The sequence below is a fragment of the Rattus norvegicus genome, chromosome 1, assembly GCF_036323735.1.
Source record: "Rattus norvegicus strain BN/NHsdMcwi chromosome 1, GRCr8, whole genome shotgun sequence".
Lineage (NCBI taxonomy): Eukaryota > Metazoa > Chordata > Mammalia > Rodentia > Muridae > Rattus > Rattus norvegicus.
Window position 1 is genome coordinate 162,972,427 of NC_086019.1, and position 16,916 is coordinate 162,989,342.

Sequence of the window (16,916 nt, forward strand, 5' to 3'; positions counted from 1 at the left end):
AGTAAGGAGGTTTTTGTTTTGACTTGGGTTTATTTGTTTTGTCTTTGTTTTTCTGCGTGGCTCTGGTTTTCCTGGAACTTGCTCTGTAGACCAGGCTGGCTTTGAACTCAGAGATCTACCTGCCTCTGCCTCCCCAATTGCTCGGATTAAAGGCGGGAGTCACCACTGGCTAGCAAACAGGATTTTTAAGTGAGTGAGATGATTTTAGAGTAGAAGGAGGTACACGTTAAGGAAGCAGAGTGACATGAAAGGACTGAGGGAACTTGCTTTAGGTTCTTTCTCGCATTAGAGGCAGCCTAGTGTGGTCCCACAACAGTCAGGCAGCAGGGCAACCAGGGCACAGCCAACAACAGGAGACTGAACGAGAGCAGGATGCTCACACGCTATAGCAAGCTCATGTAGAGTGTTGAAAGCCGCCTTTGGGAGCCTAGATTTTATTCCAGGGGCAGTGGACCCCAGGAATGGATTCCTTAAGAAGGGAATGACATGATCCCTGTGGCAGGTACAAAAGATCCCTGGGGTGCAGGGAATTCACAGGTGAGTCATGTCAGGTGACCAAGAAAAGTGCAGATGGAATCACATGTGCCCTGTTACAGAGCATGGAAGAGGAAGGCTGTGTCACGCTTCTCAGAAAGCCATACCTGCCAAAAAGCCCAGCAAAAGGAAAACGATAGATCTAATTCACTTATGAATATTAATATAGTAATTCTTAACATCTTGTAGAGGAATTCTGAAGCACATTTAAAAGAACAACACATCACCATCGAACTGGTGTCCCATCAAAAAAGCAAGCACGGCTGAATAGGAATGACTGTTATTATAATTAAATATGTTGACAAATCAAAGTGGGGAAGATACAGTTGTCTACGAAGAGACTGGACAAGCATTTTTATAAGTTCATCATCATCTCTTCATGATTTTTTTACAAGACTTTCTGAGGCAAATAGAAGTTGATGGATAGTTTCTAAATATTTTATGTCAAAATTCACCATGATGCCTAAATGGGAGGTTACTGGAAGATTCTTATTAAAGTTCAGGAAAATAATTCCAGAGATACATTAAGGGTGACTGGAGAAGAGAAAGACATGAGAGGTTTAAAAGTGAGAAAGGAGGAAATTTGTCACTTATGTAAATAATAAATCCAAGGCAAGTTGCATCTTATGAGCAGTAGAGAGTTTCAAATGGTTTCTGAGAAGAGGGGGGTCCGAGAAAAATAATTGACAACCACGTTGCTTATTGTATAGTTAACTTTCTTCATTGCTGTGACAAAATACATGGTAACAAGCAGCTTACAAACCAAGAATGTTGGGCTGAAGACTTGGCTGAGTGGCTGAGCCTGTGCAAAATTTGGTTCTCAACACCCACATCAGGAGCTCACAGTTCCCTATAACATCAGATCCAGGGAGATCCCATGCCTCCAGTCACCTGCACTCCCATGCATACGCCCATAGACAGACACATGAGTATATACAATTAAAAACAAAAATAAATCTGTTTTTAGAAGAGAATAAAGGTTTCCTTTGGCTCATGCTTTGAGGATACAAAGCATCATGGTGCAAAGCTGATCACAGGAGCTCAGCTTAGTTTCTTTCCTTTATTAACTAAAAGAGAAGAGGTGTTTACTTTATACATTTTATATGTGTGTTGCCATATGTGTTCAGGCACTGTGGAGGGCCAGAGGAGGGTGCTGGATTCTGTGGAGCTGGGGTAACAGGTGCTTGTGAACCACCCGGTGGGGAGTACTGGAGACAATGCTGGTTTTCTGGAAGAGCACAAGCACTCTTGACCAGTGATTCATGTCTCCAGCCTTCTCCTTTTCTTGTTTTGAGATAGGGTCAAGCCTGGAACTTACTATGTAGACCAAGCTAACCTTGAATGCACAGAGATCCACTTGCCTGTGCCTCCTGAGAGACAGGATAAAGGGCATGAACCAACAGACAGGACTTTCTTTGTTTCTGTCCAGACCACGGAGATGGTGGTGTCCACATCCAGGGTATGTCTTCTCTCCTAGGTGAGACCTCTCTGAGTGTATCTGAAACAGACACACTGTTTAAAGTACACCCTTTCAAGCCAGGCACAGGAAGATGTCCCCACCACAAACTATAGGGAAATGCACGGTATAACCTGCAATAGGCTGTAGTTTGGGTCTTGAATGTCTTTTACTAAAACTTGTGCTTGATGTTCTGGTGCCTGATTCTGGCTCTACTGGGAGTTAGTAGAGCTTTTGGGTGATGGGGCTTTTTGCCCTGGGAACTTTGGAACCTCCTTGTCCTCTGTCTTTGTTTACCAGCTGTCCGAAGGTGAGCAATCTTCTGCCATGGGCTCCCTGTCACATTGTGCTACCTCACAGCAGTCATGAAGGAAATTGTGGGGTGTTAAATAAGAATACCCTCATAAATCAGGTCTGTGAATACTTGGTCCCATTGGGTGGCTGATTGGGAAACCTTAGAAGTGTGACCTTGCTAGGGGAAGTATGTCACTGATGTATGGGTGCGAGGGTGGTACTCTGAGGTGTCAAGAGACTAGCCTGTTTGAGTCGGTTCTCTCTGCTTCCTGTTGGCAGCTGGGGATGTGAGCTCTCAGCTGCTCCTGCCGTCAAGCATGGTGCTTGCTGCCGCACTTCCCCACTGTGATGGAACCCTAGCCCTAGAGTAAACTCTTCTATAAACTCACTTCCTTAGTCCTGGTGTTTTGTCACAACAGTATAAGAGGACTTAAGACAGCAAGGGTACCCTAGACTGAAGCCTGTAACCCTGTGAGCTAAAACAAACTTTCCTCCTTCAGAAGCGGTTACCTCAGGTCTCCTGTCACAGTGACAGAGGACTGGTGAACATGGCATCGTATATCTATTAGAATGGCCAAAATATCTGTTAATTCTGTAAGTAATTTTTATAATTATGATGTAACTCTATCTTTCCTTAAAACATTCAAAATAAAACCTTTATGTGCAACTTAAAAAAAAAAAGAATGGCCAAAATAAAAATCACTGGAGATTTTCAAGGGTACAGAGAAACTGGCTCTGTCATTCATTGCTGATGGGAGTATAAAATAGTAGAGGCACTTTGGTAATCAGTCTGGCTGTTTCTTTAAAAGTCAGACGTGTATACTATAGAACCCAGCATATAGAACTATAGAACCCATGCTCCTGGGAACAGATAGAGAAATTAATAGGAGCGTGATGTTTTAATATTCCCAAACTGGAAACAGCTCACACGTTCTTTTACAAATCAGAACACAGCGTATCTAGTCTATGGAGTCCCGTAAAACATTTCATGAAACTTTTCTTTCCATTAGAATTGTCAAGAATTGGTAAGACTGATTCCAAAATTAATATGGGACAATGAAAGGCAGCTTGCACTGCCCAAGGGCCACACAGGGATTGGCTTGCTTTGTTTGGTGTTGTGTCATACGGCGTGGGATGGGACCTGGTACTTAGTAAGAACTTAGAAATATCTGTGAAAAGATAAATAACACAGAAAACAAGGAGGAGGAGGAGAGGAGGGAGAGAAAAGGGGGCTTTAACACACATGATCTTTGTATTGTTTGTCCAGGAATAAGTAAATAAACCAATAAAACAGAATGTGCTGTTTCTAGGGAGAGCCTCATTAGTACAAACTTACTGTGTGCTACAGGAGACATTGTCTGTGAGGAAGAAACAGGCTTACTGATCAAAGAAAACTGTCTGTCTCTCTGCCTCTCTCTCTGCACTCTCCCCCTTTCTCTCTCCGTGACAGTCTCTTTATGTAGCTGGCTTTGAACTCACAGTGATTTGCCTGCCTCTGGTTCCTGAGTGTTGCAATTAAAGACTTCTGCCACTATATGTTTAAAGACCACAAAGGACTTAAAACCATTGCTGTCTGCTGTAGGATTTGTACTCGGCTACAAGCTAGAAGGTGACCTACCGAAAGCATGTTTATTTTTCTCTGCATTAGACATATTTTATTCTATGTGTAGAGGGAATAATGGAGTCAGAGAAATCATCATTTGACAAACATTATCATAGTAAGTATGCTGGGCAAGAGACACCAACAGTTGTTAAAATTAACGGAAGACAATTCCTTGGGTAACAAACAAGTCACAGAGTGTCAGGTGATCTTACTTAGTGTAGTATTTGGACCAGATAACGAGTGACAGGGCTCTCAGAAATCTGAGGACTTTATAGTTGTTTTAAAAATGTGTCTTCCAAATGCACTCATCTTGTATAAAGGAAAATTTTCTTTTAAGTCAACAAAAAGAAGGCATGTTTACTGTGTCTCTTAGCCTGCTTGGGTTCTGTGACAGAACACCATAGACCGGGAGCTGAAACAGCATGCATTCATTACCCACAGTTCCAGGGCCTGGGAAGTACAAGATCAAAGCTCTGATAGATACAAGTGGTGTCTGGTGAAGACCCGTTTCCTGCTATGCAGATGCTGCAAACATGTGACTCCAGCCTCTTCCTCTTCTTATAAGGGCACGTGTCTGATGTGTGCGTGAGTTGGGGGCAGCATCCTCATGACTTCACCCATACTTCCCCTAAAGCTAGCGCTTTGGTTAGGGTTTTAACATAGGTGTAATAAATGCATGTGGTGGACACATACATTTAGTCTATGATAGCCTATAGCAACAACCAGTGGGGGTGGGGCGAGAGAGAGAGAGAGAGAGAGAGAGAGAGAGAGAGAGAGAGGGAGAGACATGTATGTGAATCTGTAATTTCTAGCTTCTTATATTTGATCTACTTTTCATTTATTTCATGATTCCGGAACTCTGTTGTTTCATTATTTTGAAATTCTAGGACTCCAAATAAATATTTTTGATCTTAAAATATTATCATTATTTTATTCTGGTCCCAGAATTCAAAGATGCCATCATCTTGCGTCTTTCGTCCCTACTTCTGATCTCATGGCAGCCACAGCAGAAGTCCTGTGAGTCCTCCAAGGACTACATAGCTTTAAAACTGAAGCCTGTGACTGTGTCCCACAATCCCCTAATGAAGAAGGGGAAAGGGGTTGGGGATTTAGCTCAGTGGTAGAGCGCTTGCCTAGGAAGCGCAAGGCCCTGGGTTCTGTCCCCAGCTCCGGGGGGGGGGGGGGGAGAAGGGGGAAAGCCCAGCATTTCATGATAAAGCATGGAGCTGAGTGGGCACCTTTAATATATATGGAAAGGTCTAACTTCCAGGATATTGATTTGATTGTTGGGTATCAAATACGATCACACTTTTGAGCTGACTCATGATCTTCCACATTAATCTGGTGTGTGTGTGTGGAATTATATCTGCACATTGCTGGCTATTAAACCAGGGCTTGCTTCTAACATAAGCACTACTAAATATCAGATTTTTTATCTGTCTGTCTGTCTGTCCATCTGTCCATATCTATCTATCTATCTATCTATCTATCTATCTATCTATCTATCTATCATAAGTGTGTATGCCTGTGGCTGGGCATGCCATCGCATACATGTATCTCCAGGTGGGAGGACAATCCCTTGAACAGATCCCTCACCAAAGAAGTTGTCCCTGGCCAAATTGGCATAAGAGAAAAAACTGCACAATGTAGTACGTTGCTAGAGACTTGCAAATTAAACAAAAAAAATGTAACCAAAACACAGACAGCAGCAAACACCAGCAAGGGATGGAGAGACAGGAGCTCTCATTAGTTAATACTGAGAACTCAAAACTGGCACAACCACTGTGGAAGGCAGTTCGCTTTGTTATAAAATTAACAATGCTTTGGCCCTGTGATCACAACCCTGCTCACAATTACCCAAAGGAGTTCACGGCTTGCTTACATCTGTACAAAACCCTATATACTGTTTCAGCAGCTTTTTTTATAATCCCCCAAAATAAAACAACCAGCATGCCATTCAGTAGGTGAATGGATAAGTAAACTATGGAATACCCATATAAGGTAATAGTACAGAGAAAAGAAATGAAATACCGAGCTATGGGAAGATATGAAGGACCCTTAGGGCTTATTACTAAGTCAGAGCTAATCTGAAACACTGCTTACTATTTGACTTTGCCTGTATCAGAAAGGATGCTATCTACCTCAAGTGGCAGCAGGACCTTGTCTCCCCCTTAAGGGTTAATCCAGAGAGACAGGTCTAGGGGGTTCACCCCAGAAAGGCATATTCACCTTCTAATAATGTACTCTTCCCTTTCAGGATTTTGGACTTCTAATGCAGTTCCCTTGCTGTGCAAGCATGAGGACATGCGTTCAAATCCTATGCAGTGAGGCATAAGTCAGGGTGTGGTCAGGTGAGCATTGTAGGGGGCAGAGCCAGGAGAGCTGCAGGGCCTGCTGGCCATTGACCCCAGCTTGAGATTCAGTGAGAAGCCTTGTCTCAAGGGGACAGAGAATGTCCCAAGGCAGAGACTGATACAGCAGAATACCCAGCATCCTCCTTTAGACATATACATATGCACACACACCACAAGTAATTTAGTTAAAAGTAAATAAACAATAGGGACTTTTAAGAAAATGGATTCTTCTTTTTTTTTCCCCCTGAGAAAGCAAGAGATCTCAGAGGAGCAGGCTTTTCAGTGGCTTATCTGGGAAGCTCTGCCTGTGGGCTTTTGGATAGGCCTTTTGAATATTAACAGCTTCTGCTCAAGAAGTCACTTCCATTGCCAGGAGTTGCAGCTAATATTTCTAGGGAATTGTGTCATTTCGGTTTTCAGAATAACTTTGCAGTAGATGCCCCTGTTCAGAGATAAAGTTAAAGATCAGAGGCTGCCATGATTTGTCTATGCCTTACAGCCAAAAGTGCAGAAGCCAGGATCTGAATCCCTGAATATGGACTCGAGGCTTCTGCTCAGAGTGAAACCACCCCGAGGCATCTATTAACTCTACCATCCCTCACGAGGGGACTGTAGCCCAGAAGCAACCCACTTCACAAAATATCAGAGCGAAACCAGGTCCATTAGATTCCAAAGTCTGTTCAACTCCAAAGTAGAAAAGAAGGCAGGAACACCACAGAGAATCCCCTCAAGGAGATCTTGCCTTTTTCTAGGGAAATGTCTCCTGCCCAACCGCTTACCTCCTCCCTTAGGCCCCTTTCCAGAACCTTCCATTTTCTACCTTTGCCCCAGTGTCACATCTGGGCTGGAAAAGAACCATTTTTTCCCCTGGGAGAGTAGATTCTCTACTTCCCAGTTGCTTAAAGAAGGAACAGCCACAGTACCACTAGGCTGGCCTCTCCCAATCTCATCCACCCTGGGAAGCCCTGCATATATAGGCTTAGGTCAAGAGCCAGCAACACTGAACATAAGTACAGCCTAGTAGCTGACCAATTAACAGCAACTCCCCCTTTAAAAGTACCTATTCAGGGGCTGAGGAGATGGCTGAGTGGTTAAAAACTTGTATTGGTGTTCCAGAGGACCCAAGTCTGAGTCCAGCATTCATATGTGGGTGGGGTGGGAGCTCATAATCACCTGTGCAGCACCAGGAAAATCTGGTACCTCTGGCCCTCTGGCCTCAGCTGTCACCAGCACCTATGTGCCTAGACCCACACATAGACAAAAGCATATAATTAAAAGTGAAAATGATTTTTAAAAATAAGCCAAAGCATCTAGTCTGGAACAGACATTTCATGGAGGCAGGGCGGTCTTACACTTTAAAAAAATTAATATTCAGTGATTGACTCGGTTCTAGGATGTGAAGCTAGCAACTCAAGGACAGCAAGTCCTCAGGAGCTTGGGACTTGAACCTATCAAGGACCCAGTTCTGCTGTTGCCTGGGAACAGAGGAGGGAGGAGCTGCCAGAGAGAAGGGAGGAGGGGACAGGGAGAGGGCAACCTCTCAGCAGCGCGCCCTGACGACAGCAGGTGATTTTTTTTTTTTTCTGCAGCGCGCATACTCTCAGCATCTTTTCTTGATCACCCCCCTCCCTTGCTGAGCCGCAAAAAAGGGTGGGGCCGCCTCTCTGCAGCAAAAGACGACGGCGGCGTCGGCTGCGGCATCACCAGGGGTATAGATACGGCGGAGGCCGTTGTGCTCTCTGCTCTGTCTGGGTTGGAGGTGACCGCTGCCAAGCCTCGCTAGGCGGCCGGCTGAACCAGACGGAAAGGAGACAGAAGCCTGTTTGCAGATCCTGCCCAGCCCTCTCGCTGCGCCATGGCTTAAGCCCACAGCCTCCTTGCCAAGCATCTCCTTGCTCGGCCGGGGTCTGCTAGACACCGCAGTCGCAGAGAGGGCGCGCCCAGACGCCCTAGGCCTGGACTCTGGGACGCCGAGCCTCGCTCCCATTCTTCACTGGTCACAGCAGGTCCTCTGCAGAAGGCGTTTACAGCCGGTAATCGAGGGACTTTACGGACTTTCAGTGGTACCTCGTCCCCGGGTGCTTTTTGAGGGAGGAGGACGAGGCAAAGGGCTTTTAAGGGGAGGAAGCAGTGGGATCCACATTGGCGGGTCTGGGTTGGAGTTAAAGGGAGATCGGAGGTTTGATTTAGGACCACAAAAAGGCTTTGCGACTAGCATTATGGCGTGGCCGTGCATCACTAGGGCCTGCTGCATAGCCCGCTTCTGGAACCAGCTGGACAAGGCGGACATTGCGGTGCCGCTGGTTTTCACCAAGTACTCGGAGGCCACCGAACATCCAGGCGCCCCTCCGCAGCCACCAGCGCCGCCGCAGCCCGGGTTAGCGCCCCCCTCGCGTGCTGTCGCCATAGAGACGCAGCCAGCCCAGGGAGAGTCGGATGCAGTTGCCCGGGCAACAGGGCCGGCACCCGGGCCCAGCGGTGACCGCGAGACTGCAGCCGCCCCCGGCCGGAGCGGGCTGGGCTTGGGCGCGGCCTCCGGCTCCACTTCCGGCTCAGGCCCGGCGGACTCGGTGATGCGACAGGACTACCGTGCCTGGAAGGTGCAGCGGCCCGAGCCCAGCTGCCGGCCGCGAAGCGAGTACCAGCCGTCCGACGCGCCCTTCGAGCGCGAGACCCAGTACCAGAAGGACTTCCGCGCCTGGCCACTGCCCCGCCGCGGGGACCACCCCTGGATCCCCAAGCCCGTGCAGATCCCTGCGACTTCGCAGCCTTCCCCGCCTGTTCTCGGGATGCCCAAGCGTCGGCCTCAAAGCCAAGAGCGCGGGCCCATACAACTTTCTGCTGATGCCCGGGACCCGGAGGGTGCTGGAGGAGCCGGGGTGCCGGCGGCCGGAAAGGCGTCCGGTGCAGACCAGCGTGACACACGCCGGAAGGCAGGGCCAGCATGGATGGTGACTCGCACCGAAGGGCACGAGGAGAAGCCTCTGCCCCCGGCCCAGTCCCAGACCCAGGAAGGCGGTCCTGCAGCTGGAAAGGCGTCCGGTGCAGATCAGCGTGACACACGCCGGAAGGCGGGACCCGCGTGGATGGTGACTCGCACCGAAGGGCACGAGGAGAAGCCTCTGCCCCCGGCCCAGTCCCAGACCCAGGAAGGCGGTCCTGCAGCTGGAAAGGCGTCCGGTGCAGATCAGCGTGACACACGCCGGAAGGCGGGACCCGCGTGGATGGTGACTCGCACCGAAGGGCACGAGGAGAAGCCTCTGCCCCCGGCCCAGTCCCAGACCCAGGAAGGCGGTCCTGCAGCTGGAAAGGCGTCCGGTGCAGATCAGCGTGACACACGCCGGAAGGCGGGACCCGCGTGGATGGTGACTCGCACCGAAGGGCACGAAGAGACGCCGCTGCCACCCGCCCAGTCCCAGACCCAGGAGGGCGGCCCTGCCGCTGGAAAGGCGTCCGGTGCAGATCAGCGTGACACACGCCGGAAGGCGGGACCCGCGTGGATGGTGACTCGCACCGAAGGGCACGAAGAGACGCCGCTGCCACCCGCCCAGTCCCAGACCCAGGAGGGCGGCCCTGCCGCTGGAAAGGCATCTGGTGCAGATGAACGCGACACGAGGAGGAAGGCGGGGCCGGCCTGGATGGTGCGTCGCTCCGAGGGGCACGAGCAGACGACCGCTGCCCATGCCCAAGGCACAGGGCCCGAAGGAGGCAAAGGGCGCGCGGTGGCTGATGCCCTCAACAGGCAAATTCGGGAGGAGGTGACGAGTACAGTAAGCAGCTCCTACAGGTGAGACGGGCAGCAGGCGATGCTGGTCACCCTCATTCCCTCGCGAGGACCACCCATTTTCCCCCACCGAAAGCTTCGCATTCAGCTTCTTCCCCAGTGCCAGACCACGCCCTCTCCAGCCATCATTCCAGAACCCTTTCAACCCAGACTTCACTGCCCCGCCCTGTGGGAAAGCCCTTAATAGTTTCCACACTGGTCTTCCCAGCTTGATCTTTGTGCCACCCCTAAGCCACATTTCCCTCCTGGCTGACCAGCTCAGCACCCTGCCTGCCCCACAGAGAGAGAGAGACCCTGTCAGCTTCCTCTTGTCCCATCAATTCACCTGCTGCCTTAGCCTGGCTCCCGCCCCCTAGTTGGCTCCACCAGCATCCATCACTTCTTTCCATGAGACCCTTTCTCCATCCCAGTCCCTTGCATTCTCTTGGTCTCTTCCTATTCGATTACTCCCCCAGTTCCTGGCGGACACTCAAGAGCCACACCCTTTTCTAGGTTCTCTACCTGCTCTTTACAACTGGCTCTTCTCTTCAACCTCTAGTACCCTGTAGTCATTTCCCTCCTGCTGCTTCAGTATCTTTGACACATTGGAGGAGCTTCTTTTTTTTTTTTATAATCTTTTTTTTTTAATAATCTTTTTTTTTCTTTTTTTTCGGGGCTGGGGATCGAACCCAGGACCTTGCGCTTCCTAGGCAAGCGCTCTACCACTGAGCCAAATCCCCAACCCCTTGGGCGAGCTTCTTAACCTTCCTGGGCCTCACGTTCATATCTGTAAGATAGAATCAGTAATAGTCCACTTAGAACCATCCACACAAGGACTGATTTAAGATGACATGTTCTGTACAGATCTGAGTAGAGACTAAATGCCACACATTGCTGTAGCCGATGGAAAGATCGGAAGAAGTGACTCAGGAGGACTGGCCATGCCAGAGACGTAGTGATAGATTTTGTTTCTGTTATGATATCCTATGTGACACCACGTGACTCTTGTCTCAGCTTCCTAGATGTCCCCAGCCCTCTTCTCCATTGAGACAGCTTATTTATTTCTTCCTTTGTGTTCAGATGTCTTTCTTTTTCTTTTTTACTTTTTTGTTTATTTATTTACTTATTTGCTTTACTTTGGGCTCACTGCCCTCCTCCTGTGGCACCACCCTACAATCCCTCTCCCCATTCCCCTCTCCCCTTCCTCTCTGAGTGGGTAGGGCCTCCCCCTGAGTATCTCCCCACCCTGGTACATCAAGTTTCTGCAGAGCTAGGCACATCCTCTCCCACTGAGGCCAGACAAGGCAGCCCAGCTAGAAGAACATAGCCCCCAACAGGCAACAGCTTTGGGGTAGCCCCTGCTCCAGTTGTTTGGGACCCCCTTGAAGACCAAGCTGCACACCTGCTGTATATATGCAGGGAGGCCTGTGTATGCTCTTTGATTGGTGGTTCAATTTCTGAGGGCCCCTAAGGGTCCAGGTTAGTTGACCCTGTTGGTCTTCCTGTGGAGTTGGGGCCCCACAATCCTTCCCCCTATTCTTTCATAAGAGTCCCCAAGCTCGAGCCGCTGCTTGGCTGTGGGTATCTGTCTGAGTCAGCTGCTGGGTGGAGTCTCTCAGAGGACAGCCATTAATGTGTTCCTTATCCTCTGGCACATTCACACTCCTTGTAAATGAACGCTTTCAAGCATGGAAACATCCCCCATCTTCACCCACACACACCCTTCTCTACCATCCTCCCTGTGCTGTATGCAGCCTTGGCCCTTCCAGCCTGTGTTCTCACCTCACATCCATCCAATGCACATCTCTGAACGTTTAGCTTTCAGGCCTTCCTTTATGTTTCAACCAACATCATCTAGCTGATAGATGGTGGTTGACTTGAACGTGTAGCACTGGGCTAGGGTACTGAGGAAGCAGATGTGCATGGTAGTCATGGAGCTAGCCTTGTGCAGGTCTGGCTCCTGAGGTCTTCATTCAGTGCCACAGTCAGTTAGGTGCCCTTTTCCTGCAAGTGTGGAAGGAAGGGCTACAGAGTTAGTGTCTTCTGCTAACCTCTTCAGTAGACAGGGCAGGCACTCCCCACATGCAGCAAGGAGACTGCCATTCATAGAGACTCTATTGTTAAGGCAAAAATCAAACCCCTGCCTCAGAATTCCACATCTTCCTGCATTCTGCAGGAAAGGTCCCACTAGGTACCTCTCTCTGGGTTAACTGGTATCACAACCAGACTGCCTCTCAGCAGTAGTCTCTCACTTCCTTTCGAAGCTCTGGTCAAGCAAGGACAAAACTCCTTTTCCTTGGACAGCCACAGGGAAGTGGAGTTTACATAATATTGTTTATACTAGCAATGGAGGATCAAAAGAGAGACGGAAACAAACAGGAAGGGGCATGAAACACCCACAAGCCAAGATGCTCAGAGTGTCTGGTTCTGCCAGGGTACTTGTGCTCACAAATCCTTGTTCGTTTATCTGAGAGGTCGGTCTGTGCATGCCCTGGCATTGGATTCCTGCTCCCCCTTTCCTCTTCCATTTCCACTCTGCCACGCCCTGGTGGGTGGAACCTTACCAGCCACCAGCAGGATCCACCTCTTCTTACCTTCATAGTGTTCATGCCAGTTGGACTCAGCGAGCCAAGGCTCCCACACCGCCTTGGGGGATCCTGTTCCGTTTGTGTTTCTAAGCTGGCTGGAGTTGTTCTATTTGTGGAAGCTGAGTCAGACAGCTCGAAAATGAGCACGCCCCTCAGATGTGACGACTCAGTCCAAATGTTGGTCTGTGCCTTTGTTCCGTATAGCAATGTACCCTGCAACAAAGACTTACCTGTGGTAGGCATGCTTCCCTCCTTCAGGGTTCCAGTTACACAAATACCAGCTGGTCAGACTCGTGTAGGGGACGAGATTCTCTTGAAGCCAGTGAGAATGACCGCTTTTATCCAGCCAGAATTCTATCAACTCATTATGAACAATCTTTGAACACCTCAATTCTTTTTAAATCACATTTTCTGTAAAACACATATATTTGATTTTTTTGTGCCCATCTGTGCCCTTTTGCTGTATTTTGAAACATTAAGAAAATGTGTCTTTCTAAGAGGAAAAAAAGCAGACATTTCTTTAATGAACAATTTGAATTTATGACAAATTTGTTGTGAAACTTACTTGGTTGCTGTGGTTGTTCCGTAAGAAACATTAATCAATTTCAGAGACATGGACTTTCGGGTGAAAGTGTCTGGGAAGAAGTAATATAGTCTATAAATTAACATACAGTGTAGATTAAAAAATGTCTGCGGTGTATAGACCTATTCGGAACATTGTTTTTTTCCTCCCCTATTGTCTGATATTCTTTTCCTTGCTATGATTCTGGATAGCTCTTTAATTTAACTATGCCCCATATCCATTGTAGAGGGGCCTGATGTCACCATAGAAACCAAATTAGGTTCCACGTCAATGGTAATTTGATTTATACGACCCTCTCTTCTGCCACTTTCCATAAGTCATGGTGCGTTTATGCCATGGTGGCTGGTCCCTCTCGTGGGCTTTACAAGTGACATCCATCACTTGGCAGCAATGTGAGCAGTGTGCTTTACTAGACAGAAAAGAACAAGTGATCTATCATCGCCACACACTGGTCATTCTGTATGCAGAATCATATATGTGCTAATGTGCAGTCAGTGACTAATAACATCAACTACCCTGGGCTACTCTGGTTTTGAGATATTGTCCTGGTCAGCAGGTGTAAATGGTATCTGGGGGTATCTTTGCCCTTCTCCGTAATCATGAGGTTGATAAAATTTTAATACATTCTTCTGACATAGATAACACTATAAAATCGAGAACCATGTCTTAAAGGTAGATTTTATTGGGAAGCCATTTATGACATTTGACCTGGCATCCTCAGTCAGGAGATAGATGAGTCCTAAGGAAGGCATTAAAATTCCCCTCCCAGTCAACCCCATTGCCCTGGCTGTCAGCTAACAGGGATGGATGTGGCACCAGGTGCTCCCTGCAGCAGTGCTAATAACAACCCCTTCCCAGATGTAATCAGTAGAGGCTCTGGGAGGTGAAATTAGTAAAGCAACAGCAAACACTTGAAAGAAGGAAGCAATAGCAGGGTGTCTGCCTTCCAGCCTCGAGTAAAGGTTAGAGAAGGCGGGTCTGGCTTGGCTTATGCCCAATGCACCGACTGCATACGTCCCTAGTTTCTTCTGCCAAGTCCTAACAATGTCTCAAGACAGCCTCAGACGCTGAGCCTTCAGCCCCTTCCTCGGTCCTGTCTTTCCAAATGATCCCTTCCCTTGTAGTCACAGTGCACCATATGAACTCTTTTGTCTTCGCTTATGTGTTGGACATGCTAGCCCGCATCTCCCCAGCTCGATCCAGAGTGCTCAGAGGAAGGACATTGTTTTGTCGTGTTTGTATGTTTCACAGCTTAATTCTGTCTTGGGTTTGTTGGTCATATGGGACTTTAGGACTTAGTGAAAAATTTATTCACTTCCATAATGATAAATTTCCTTCGATTTTGTGTGGTTGAACTTACAGCATAAAATGATCACCAAGCCCTGCTTTATACCGACATAGGTGCTGGGGGAAACCAATGAGTGAGCTTTAATGCTGTGTTAGGAAGGGGGTCATGTCTTCTTTAGAATAAAGCCTGAGCTCTGCCATGTTACTCCAGAAGGAAATGCTCACCTAGGGAAAGCCAGTAAGACCCACAGGCCTCTCTGCACACAAGTCTTCACCTAGGGCAAGTGCATCAACCTCTCTGTATTGTACGGTCTCTAAAAAAATGCCAATGCAGGGCCTGGAGAGATGGCTCAGTCTGATTGCTGTGCAAATGCCTGAGCCCAGATCCCCAGAACTCATATAAAATGTCAGGTGGGGCAGCGTGCATCTGTGACCCCAGCTTTGGTGCAAACAGTGACATTCGTGGAGCTCAGTGGCCAATTAGCCTAGCTAAATGAGTGAGTTCTAGGTTCAGTGAGATCTTATGCCAAAATGTAAGGTGGAGCATGACCAAGGAAGATACTTGCTATCAACCTCTGGCCTCCACATGCATGTGCACATGTGTTCAGATGTGCACATGCATACAAATGACTACATAGGCTTTTTTAAAAAATGCTGATATATGTGATGCCCCACCCAGGAATTCTGATGCAGTGCATCTAGACTATATAGCCAGGAAACCAGAACATCCTAAATTCTTAGTCATTCTAGTCAGGGTTCTCAAACCTCAGGATATGGAAGCACCTCCTGGAGAACTTTCCAAGCTTCAAATCCCCAGGCCATGTCCTCACACCCTATCTGGCAAGTTAAAATTGCAACCCCCAAATCTACTCTTGTTGCTAAGTAAGACTTAAGGATTTCTTTGTCAAAACACCACTGTCTTCTTTTAAGGGATGAGTTGCCCATATGTAAGCACATTAAACATGTTCTTTGTTCAAGTCTGCTACGTCCTTTGCTTACACAACTTTCCTCCACAGATCTTATGTGGATACGTAATCTACATACAGGGTTTTAATTATCTTTTTACAGTTTAGTCTATAGCAAACTCATTGGGTTTTTGTCTTCATATGTAGGATGTGTTAGGGATCTAATCCCCCAGGGCTGGAGAGATGGCTCAGCTATCAGGAGAAATTGCTGTCCCTGCAGTGATCTCGAGTTCCCAGCACCCACATCCCACATTAGTCTACTCATAAGCACGCGTAATCCAGCTCCAGGGAGTCTGAAACTGGCTTCTGGCTTCTGTGGGTACACACACACACACACACACACACACACACACACACACACACGGATAAATAAATAGAAATAAAATAAACCTGAAAAACCACTTTCCCCTCTCTCTCACAGGTGTCATTGTCCCATCCCTTTTTAAGGCTTACCTTCCCCCCCCCCCCCCAAATAGGTGACGTCTCTTCCATATAAGCGTCACATATACTCGGGTGTGTCATTTCTGGATCCCTTGTTCTGTCTCACTAGCCTGATACATTTATTTTTCTAAGTTAATCTTGTGTTTGGGAACCTTACCACTCTGTAATGAGCTCTGTCGGCGGGTGCGGTGGCGATGATTGTGTATTTCTAGCAAGTGTAGTCCGTTGCCGCGCTTCCAATATGTCTGTGTCTTGTTTGTGTTTCGCATTGATGAGTACTCTGTGTTGTCTGGAGCGGTCTGTGCCAACAGATGTCTGTCTGTCTGGGGACACAGGGCTGCTTCTCACAGTTTATCTTTAAGAATGAAATCTGCTCTGTTTTTTCAGAAACTTCTCATTCTCCTACTTTGCTCAGAGTTTTTTTTTTTTTTTTTTTTTTTTTAAACATGGATGGCATTAGATCCTATTGAGTAATTTTTCTATGTCAACTGATGTCTGGTTTTACTTTTTAATAGTGATAGTTCTTTCTGATGCTAAGTCATATTATTTGTCCTGAGATAAAAATCCTTGCTCAAAGGAATATTTTTATTATGCTGAACTTGGCTTGCTGTTTGTAACTTAAAATACTGACCTGTGTATTTATAAGTGAAATTGGTCTGCTATTTTCAATTTTTTTTCACATTGTGGTCAAATAACATTGGGATTGAGGTTATAAATTTAGATGAATTGACTTCCCTACTTTTAAATTGTTTGAACCAAGTTGTGTAGGAGGGGCTGTTCCTTGACTACCTGATAAAATTCTCCTGTACACCCGCTGGTCTTTTTCATGAATGTATTTTACTACCATTTAGACATCTTCATTGTGACTTATTTATTCCAGTTTTTTTATTTCTTCTTGAGCCAGTTCCAGTAATTGATATTGACATTTTCTAGTTTCTAATTTCAAGGGTCATGGACATAAAGTTGGTAATAACATTCTCGTGAATTTTAAATACATCTATTTGCTTGTAGCCATATGCTTTTTATACCTAGCATTCATTTGTGCCTT

The 16,916-nt window shown here is 47.2% G+C and overlaps 1 protein-coding gene and 1 long non-coding RNA gene across 4 annotated transcripts in view; one reads left to right on the forward strand and one right to left on the reverse strand.

Moving 5' to 3' along the window:
* The first annotated feature begins 7,912 nt into the window (after positions 1 to 7,912).
* Map6 (microtubule-associated protein 6) overlaps positions 7,913 to 16,916 on the forward strand; it is a 66,210-nt gene continuing 57,206 nt past the window's right edge. For all 3 annotated transcript variants that reach the window (NM_001398600.1, NM_001398601.1, NM_001398602.1), the window contains exon 1: positions 7,913 to 10,028. In NM_001398600.1, coding sequence (NP_001385529.1) covers positions 8,461 to 10,028 — 1,568 coding nt within the window. In that variant the 5' untranslated portion in view covers positions 7,913 to 8,460. The remainder of the gene's footprint in view (positions 10,029 to 16,916) is intronic.
* On the reverse strand, positions 10,023 to 13,358 carry LOC120099891 (uncharacterized). The gene is made up of 3 exons (XR_005499334.2): positions 12,599 to 13,358; positions 11,787 to 12,008; positions 10,023 to 10,791 (listed from the first exon to the last, which is right to left on the reverse strand). It is a non-coding gene; the product is annotated as an uncharacterized LOC120099891 (long non-coding RNA).